Here is a 9,197-nt window from a genome sequence, read left to right as displayed (position 1 = left end):
AGCCAACTACATAAGACAACTGTTAATCAAGATAAAGAGTCATATTGATATGAATACATTAATAGAAGGGGATCTTAACACACCACTCTCAGTAATAGATCATCCAAGAAGAAAATCAATGAGGAAACAAGAGCATTGAATGACACATTGGACCAGATGGACCTCATAGATATATACAGAACATTCCACCCTAAAACAACAGAATACTCATTCCTTTCAAGTGCACATGGAACTTTCTCCAGAATAGACACATACTGGCTCACAAATCAGGGCTCAACCAATACCAAAACATTGAGATTATTCCCTGAATATTCTCAGACCACAGTGCTTTGAAACTGGAACTCAACCACAGGAAAAAGTTTGGAAGGAATTCAAACACTTGAAAGCTAAAGACCACCTTGCTTAAGAATGTTTGGATCAACCAATAAATCAAAGAAGAACTTAAACAATTCATGGAAACCAACGAGAATGAAGACACTTCGGTCCCAAACCTATGGGATACAGCAAAGGCAGTCTTAAGGGGGAAATACATAGCCATCCAAGCCTCCCTCAAAAAAATTGAAAAATCCAGAATACACCAGCTCTCTTTACACCTTAAAGAACTGGAGAATCAACAACAAATTAAGCCAACCCCACACAGAAGGAGGGATTCTTTTAAATTAAAAAAAGTTGTTAATGCAAAACCTAAGGAAAGCAAATCAATTTGAAATTTTTTGTTATAGTTCAGGGAAGAGATAAGGTTCATACTGGAGTATTTGTAAGAGAAATGAAGGTGATGAGATAAATTTGATTAATATTTATGGGGCAAAATTAACAAATCTTAGAGAATAATTTGACATAGTGATGAGAAAAAGAGTCTAATATAAATACCAGATTTGGTGCAATGGATTGAGATATGAATTATATGAAGAGAGAAAGCTATGGAAAATAGATGATGGGTTTTGATCATTATTAGCTTTAAATACCTATTTGATATCTGAGTAGGTAAGACTCATAAGCTTAGGGTATATTTCAAGGCTCTATTTCAGAATCAAGAGCTTATAGACAAGTCTAAAAATATAAAAAAGGAATAACTCATCCAGGTAAAACACACAGAGAAAGAAGAGTAGTATACTAAGAATAGGATCCTAGGGGTGGGGGGAAAAAAAATGAGAAATACTGAAAGAGAATGGCGGGAACAGTGCAAGAGGGACAAGGAGAAGAAGATACCCCAGTGTTCCCTTTCATTAAAGTGTTCTTACTGACTTGGCAATATGGGAGAACATTGAATCTGGGTTTCAAAATCAGAGCCATGTGGGATGGGGTCCAAGTGGAGGATCAGCCTGTAGGTTGCCAGATTAAATACAGGGTGCTCAATTAAATTTGAAATTCAGGTAAACAAAAATATTTTTAGTATATCTCAAATATACTTATGAAGAACTGAAAAGCCACATTGAAAACAACACAAGGAACCAAAAATACTGGAAAATACAGTAAGGGATCGGGACGTCAAGTCTAAGAAATGCAAGAAATTTAAAAGATTAAAAAGAAAATTATAAGAAAGCACCAATAAATCTGATTTCTTATGCGAATAATTGGAGCCCCTGAAGACCAGAACAAAAATAATAGAGTAGAAAACAAAGCAATAGATAGATATACAGGTATTTAAAGAAATAATTTTTTAAAAACCAGAAATAGAAATTCTTGAATCTAGACATTGAATGCCTACTATGGAACGTAAGCTGGAAAAAAGTAAGAGGTTCCTTAAAAAATCAAAAATGAACCACATGATCCAGTAATTTAACTTCTGGGTGTTTATTTGAAGAAAATGAAAACAGTAACTCAAAAACATATATGCACCCACGTGTTCATTGCAACTTTATTTACAATAGCCAAGATGTGGGAAGAACCTAAGTATCCATTAAATGGGTGAATGGGTAAAGAAAATGTGTTATATCTGTATCTATCATTACACACATAAATGGAATAGTATTCAGCCATATTAAAAAAATGAAATCTTGCCATTTGTGACAAAATGGATGGCCCCTGAGGGCATTTTGCTAAGTGAAATGTCAGAGAAAGAAAGATACCATATGATCTTACTTAATGTAAAACGAAAAACCAACACACAAAAACCAAGCTTATAGATACAGAGGATAGATTGATTGTTGCCAGGGGTCGAGGTGGGCAGTGGGCAAAATGGGTAAAGACACTCAAAGGTAGAAACTTCAACTTCTAATTATAAAATAAATAACTCATGAGGATGTAATGTACAGCATAGCAACTATAGTTAATAATAATGTATTGCATATTTGAAAGTTACTAAGAGAGTAGAACTTAAAAATTCTTATCACAAGAAGAAACTTTTATTACTATATATGATGACAGATGTTCACTAGATTTACTGTGGTGATCATTTCACAATAAATACAAATACCAAATCATTTTGTTGTATACCCAAAACTAATATAATGTTATATGTCAATTATACCTCCATTGAAAATAAATAAATAATAAATAAATAAATAAAATAAAAACAACCTTTTAAAGATTAAAAAAAAGAAAGAAAGAAAATGGATAATATGTGCCAGGAAAAAGTGATGCAAATTAGAGGAAAGTAAAGAATCCTTTAAGCATCCAAACCAAAATGTAAAATAATTCATTGGAGTTTAATAGTCTGGGTTGAGTCAGGAAAACAGCCACTTTAAATATTCTGACAATACAGTGTTGAACATAGCTCACATGAATGGTGTAAACTCTAAGGGAGCAAAGATCACAGAAGTTGCTATGAAAAGGCAGAGAAACTATAGTTAGAAGGTCAAAGAAGCAGAAACAGAAAACCTCTTAGCTTGAAGCACCAAAATAGGTGGTTCTCAAAAGCTTACAAGAAAATTGCTGCAATTCTCAAGAATCTTTGAAAAAGCTCCCACCAAACGGTCTCAGTATTTGACAGCAAAGCAGGTAGTTTCCTATTCTACCAAGCAGCCACTGGGAATCTCACATCTGTTCAGGTATCTGGCGAACAACCACCCATGGAGAATAATAACAGTTTCTTCTTCTCTTAAATCTTCCAAATTTCACATGCGTTCCTGTCATTGGCAAACTCTAACTTGGAGCTATACAGAGGAAGTAATTCACAGAAAGGTAGTTAGTTCCCGATTTCAGGTCTGCAACACAGGATCAAGTTGACACCAGTGTGATAGAATGCTGCATTGGCAATTGACGATCCTGCATATTTTGGCTGGTGTCAAACTTTTCTGTAATAAGAGTTAATGCCAAGAGACAGTGGAATAATTCCTATATTGTTCTTAATGCTGCACATAAATTCAGCCAAACCTATTATTCAAATACAAGCAGATAAACAAATCTTGTGGGAACCCAAATTTGTGGTACATAGTTCTCACAAGCACTTTCTCAATAAACCCCTAGAAGATGGCTTTCACCAAAAAGAAGAGATGAATGGAAAATGAAAAGCTACACTGGAAAAACTATCTATAAGCATAGTTTAATCAATAGACAAAGACTAAATTCTTAAGGCTATAATTACAAAACAAATGTAAATATAATAAATTTTGACAATATAAAATGATATAATTAATAAAACTTGGCAGAAGAAGAGAGAGATAGAAAAATGTGCTTAATTTCCCCATCTTTCGTAGCAAGGGGCCAAAAGAAATTATTTAAAACTGATAAATCAAACAATAGAGATGTAAATAGATTTAAATGTATTTAATATATTCAATCAAGTGCAAAAGTAAAAGAAGAATGTAATAATGGAAAATAGTGATGACAAATGAAGGAAAATCTAAATAAGAATTATGCTAATTACATCATAGCTCAAACTAAGTGATCAATAGCTACACATACACAGAATGAAGTAGAGAAAATATAGACTTTGTGGTAAAAAAAAAATTTTAAAGGAGTGCCAAATAGAAATCATTGTATAAAATATGAAGTAAAATAAGACAAGCATAAAAGGCTAAAATAACGTCAAAGATCCAATTGGTCAGTTCATCCCTAGGATTTTCTGAAGAGTGATTTCTAAATTTTCTTATAAGGTTAGTGTCAATTACAAGACAAAGCCTCTGGTTCCCATTGGGCCTCTATGTGTGAGAACTCATTTATCCTCAACTCTCCTTCCTAATGGAATCCAGGAATGATTTTTTGATCCTCTCTGCCCCAGTCAGCAGAGCGAAGGAAATTTATTTCCTGGGAAGTGTTATGATAACTTTGGGCTAGATAGCAGAAACAATAAACTCTATACCAGGCTGTATAGTTTACTTTGCAGTGAAATGAAGAACAACCAAAAGCTCCTGAAAATAAGAATTAGATGAGGAAAATGAGTATATTCAGAAGATTAATTTGGAATGATCTGGGGAAAAAAGAGAGATGCATGTAAGAGATATTATAAAATCCTAGAATGTTGAAGCTGGAAAAATCTTTACAGGACAGAAGTGAAATGATTCATACAAAGTGACAATGATTTAGGGACAGAATTAGTAATAGAATCCACATGTCTTCATTCCCATACTTCTATGTTCCCCCTAGCAGACTCGGCTGACTTTTACTGGAAGAGAATGTATTATATTTTGTGATGGGCTACTTTGGAGGAAGCACATCAAAGATGGCAGCATGATACCTGAGGACTAGGAGAATAATGTCATTATTTTTAGAAAAATTATTTTATTTCTAGAGAAAGAAGGAATTTTATATAATTCTTTATGGACTTTCTTTTTCTTTTTAGGTAATGCAGATCGTGACCAATCCGTATGTATGTATTGTCGTCCTTTATTTCTTGGACAATTTAACTACTTTATATGAAACCCAGCTTTCAATTTTGCTTCTTTATTTACAGATTACCGATTTTGGTATCCCAGATGGGAAGTTCCTCGGCCAATTGTGTGTGATCCACTGTGCTTATTTATTTTCTTTCTGAGAATGTTGTGTTTTTCAATATGTATCATAGTTGTTTTGATAATACAGTCTCGGTTTCCAAATATATTACTGGAAGAAGAAATGATGCTTGCCTCTGATCTAACTGAGGTAGAGCCAGAACAGTTACAGGAAAAGGAAGAGGAGATGGAGGAAGAAGACAGGGCAAAGGTGGAGGAAGACGTGGAGGAAGAGGAAGAATATAAAGAAAAGGAAGAGGAAGAGGAAGGGGGTAAAGAGGAGGAAGGGGAGGAAGAGGGTGAAGAACAGGAAAAGAAGGAGAAGGAGGCAGTGGAGGATGAAGATTTACCACCACCATAAGACAAAAGTGTAATACAAAAAATAAATAAATAAGTAAAAGCAAAAAATAAAACACTGAGCTTTAATAAAAAAGAATATGTACAAACCATTACTGCAATACCTTTTATTCTCTTCTTTTTCTTATATTTACTCAACAAATTTAAATTTGAAAAACATAGAAACAAACTAACAAAAACATGTATTTTATAGTTAGTATTGTAAGGCAAGTTCTCAGACACTAAGAGTAGGTAAAGACCTGATGACAGAAGTAGTAAAAAAGATTTGACCAGTCTAATTACTTTTAAGATTTTACTGTGTTATCCTTATAAAGGAAGGAATTCCCATTTTCTAAATGTCTATCTCTGTGTTTTAAATATTTCTTAAATGGGTTAATAAGTTTCTCAAGTATTAAGAATATACATGTTAATGTGCTTAGGATCATTCCGACTCAAGATAACCATTTAATAACTTTTGGTTTTGTTATTTTTATCATTACGCTTAGAGTTGTTATTTTTTTATTTTATTTAAAATCGATTAATTACTATTATAGTTGTTATTGATAGTGTTGATGATGGTGGTGATGATATTGACCATGAGCTATCAAGGCATTGAATATCATTATGTATATTTGTATTGTGTGTGTTTGGGAAATAGTTTAAGTGGTACTGTACATGCTGTTAGGAGACAAATTTTTATTTCTACGTCATGTTTGATATTTCATTAAAGCCTTGTTGTAATTCTTTATTAGGCTATATAATTTATTGCCACCAAGGACAAATAAATGTCAAAAGTTTAATTATTAGTGATTGAGCAATTTGGCTGCTTCCAAATTTATGTGGTAAAATAAAATAAAAATTTAAAAAGTTATTTGCTTGTAGTTATTTAATATGTAGTAAAAGTTCACGAATTGGTAATATAAATTAACTACTTACTATTTGTAGTACTAGTAAGTGATCTGAATAAAAATACCTAACATAGCACACATCAAATTGTATAAACTCCATATTTTTAAACTTTATTATATTAAAAGCCTATTCTTAAACGGGGCAAGATGAGAATTATACAATATAGCCCTACATTTATGTAATTTCTATGTAGTCAGCCTCTTTTCTAACCAGCTTCCTAAGAAAAAGCCTTAGGTAGTGAAAAAGGCTGGTTCTCTACAATGATTTTATTTATTAGTATTTTCTGATATTTATATACTATTTCACAGCTTCCAAGGTGGTTTCACATAATTTTTTAATTTCCAAAACCACTCTGTAGAGTTGATATTGCTTCCATTTTTAAAATGAGAAGACTGATCTCGGGTTTGTGAAGTGTTACAACCTAGGACTCAAAACAAATTTATTTCCGGACATTCTGAGGCATTTACAAGTATAAATTCTTCATGATCCCATGTTCAGTTCCCACTATGACGAACTTATATATTTGTATATCTAACTTCTACCTATCTAACTTTACTCTTCAACATATTCTCCAGCTAATTTCATGGAATATAATTGCTATAAGCCAGTGGTTCTTCTCTGGGGGCAATTTTGTCACCTCCCTTCCAGGGACATTTGGAAAAATCTGGAAACATTATTGAAGCTGTGACCAGGAAGGTGCTACTGGTATCTAGTGGGAAGAGGCCAGGAATGCTGGTAACAATCTTATAATGCCTAGGACAGCCCCCGCAGCAAAGAATTATCCTGTCCAAAATATCATCAGTGCCAAGTTTGAAAAATTCCGCTGTTGGCTTATCTCCACCCCAGATATGTGTAAATAATGAATGTATTGTAGATGTTATTGTATTTCCCTAATTTCTCATTTTTCTAAAAATTGTTCTCTCATTTTCTTTCCTACCCTTCTTGCTTCACCTTTTTATATCCACAAGTTACCATGGGAACCATCATTTTGCTTTTGAGCTTCTGTCTTCTTACTTTGGAGATGGTCTACTAAGCACAGATGGGCGCAATCATAGTTTTTGGCTTGGAGATCCAGACAGACTTTCAAATGAGATTCTCCTTGATGGCAAAAGTTGTAATATGTAAATCTCTGAGGCTGTTTAGCAGACTGCATGGAAAGAAAGAATGAATACCAACAGAGAAGCAGTGAAAGGTTGTTGTCTCTGATGCTTAGTTTTATCCCAACCTTTCACACGTATTTTTTTTTTTTTTTCCAGAGTATACCCTATTTCCATCCAGTAAGTTTTCCTTGGGTTATTTTGAATAGGATTCTGTAACTGACTCAATTGATAGGACATTCATAGTATAAAGATATTTTCATCAAAATGTCATTTATTGGGCACCTGGATGGCTCAGCTGCCTTTGGTTCAGGTCATGACCCCAGGGTCCTGAGATGCAGCCCCATATCAGGCTCCCTGCTCAGCAAGCAGCCTACTTCTTCCTCTCCTTCTACCTGTCATTCCCCCCTGCTTATGTGCTCTCTCTCTCTCTCTCTCTGTCAAATAAATAAATAAAAATCTTAAAAATAAATAAATAAAATGTCCATTACTCTGAAACAGCATTAGCAATAATGGCACTTAAACTGAATATGTAGAGATCCTTTATAGCATCAAGTGGTCAAAGAATGGGGTGTCTTTTTAAGTTTTATTTCCTAAGTCTTGGTTCTTGGTATCATACCATCTCTCTCTCCCAGAACCATACACCCTATGTGCTTAGAATGCTTACTTTATTACACAAGTTATAGGTTGACTCCCTACATAAGGGATCATTAGTATGAATCTCAGAGGTGTCAGGGAAAATTACCCTTACTCAGTTTCCATGGCACTGAGTTTCAGGAATATATTTTGACCAGGGTATTCTGACCCAACTGGTCTTGAGTGGAGAAAGAGTACTTAAAGTACCATATATTCTATTCTGCATTATAAAACTCTAAGACTGTTAAAATGTTCCTGGCCCTAGTAAAGTGATTTCCAGCAACATTATGTGTAGTATGTAGTTGCCCTTGGTTTGACTAAGGGTTTGAAAAAGTGTCAAAGAGTCAGTAAACTTAGTCAATAAATACTAACAAAATATTAGGTGATCCAACGCTATCCTGAGTCCTTGATTTAAATGATCAAGGATCAAGTACATTATTTCTTAAAACTAGATAAAGATTGTTGGGCTTTCTATAGGTTCCTTAACTCCCCACAGCAATGAACTGTAGAACTGGATGATAATAGACAGTACACAAAGGGAGGCTGGGGAAGAACAAAATGAATACAGAATGTTCACAAGGAACAGCACAGCAATAGGGAAGGAACTAGATAGAGTCATAAGGATTTGGTGACTCTAGAGGGAGTAGGAGGATTTGCAATTATTTAGCATAGCCATGAACCCCATCCACAACATTCAACATAATGTTGATGGGAAACCAGGTTGGCCAAAAGTGATGGGCTGGGGCAGAGTGGAGGACATCGGACATTTTCTTACCATTCCATAGAAAAAGGAATTGCCAAAAACACATGCCCCCTCAATTTCAAAGTACCGCCTGAGTGAGGGAACTTGATTATGGGCAGTATTAGACAAGATCTCTAAAAATATTTAAAATCTGAGAAATACTATTGATATTCCTGTTATTAAACAGATCTGATAGACTTCAACATTGCAGTAAGACATCTTATGGAATGCTAGCTTGTGTAGTGTTCTATTCCCTCAGGAAACCCATACATGGTGGTGTTGGCTAAGACTCTTGGGGCAGGAAAGTCACACCTATACCTAGGAAAGATGTCAGAATAGGTGTCTATTTCAGTGAGAATGAACCACTGGCTTTTCCAGAATGAAAGGAGCCCAAAGCAGTCAACTTGCCACCAAGTGCTAGTTGGTCTCCTCAAACAATAGTGCCATGTTAGAGACCCAGAATTCATCTCCATTGTTGGTAGATTCTATATACAGAGGTACCTGGAACAACACTGATAAATGAAAGTCTATGCAGCTGGATCTGTATGTGGCATCCATGCATTCCATTTGTCTGTCCATCATACTAATTCTAGGTGGGCAAAAGAC

The 9,197-nt window shown here is 34.5% G+C and overlaps 1 protein-coding gene across 1 annotated transcript in view; it reads left to right on the top strand.

Annotated features, from left to right (window-relative positions):
- The window catches only part of GLIPR1L2 (GLIPR1 like 2), a 36,466-nt gene extending 31,214 nt beyond the window's left edge, over positions 1-5,252 (top strand). The window contains exons 5-6 of the mRNA XM_032854748.1: positions 4,724-4,750; positions 4,835-5,252. Coding sequence (XP_032710639.1) covers positions 4,724-4,750; positions 4,835-5,232 — 425 coding nt within the window. The 3' untranslated portion in view covers positions 5,233-5,252. The remainder of the gene's footprint in view (positions 1-4,723; positions 4,751-4,834) is intronic.
- Positions 5,253-9,197: the final 3,945 nt, after the last annotated feature.

Source organism: Lontra canadensis, unplaced genomic scaffold, assembly GCF_010015895.1.
Source record: "Lontra canadensis isolate GAN:19392208 unplaced genomic scaffold, GSC_riverotter_1.0 scaffold9, whole genome shotgun sequence".
Lineage (NCBI taxonomy): Eukaryota > Metazoa > Chordata > Mammalia > Carnivora > Mustelidae > Lontra > Lontra canadensis.
The sequence above is the reverse complement of the archived record's forward strand: the minus strand, read 5'-3'. Positions and strand labels throughout refer to the sequence as shown.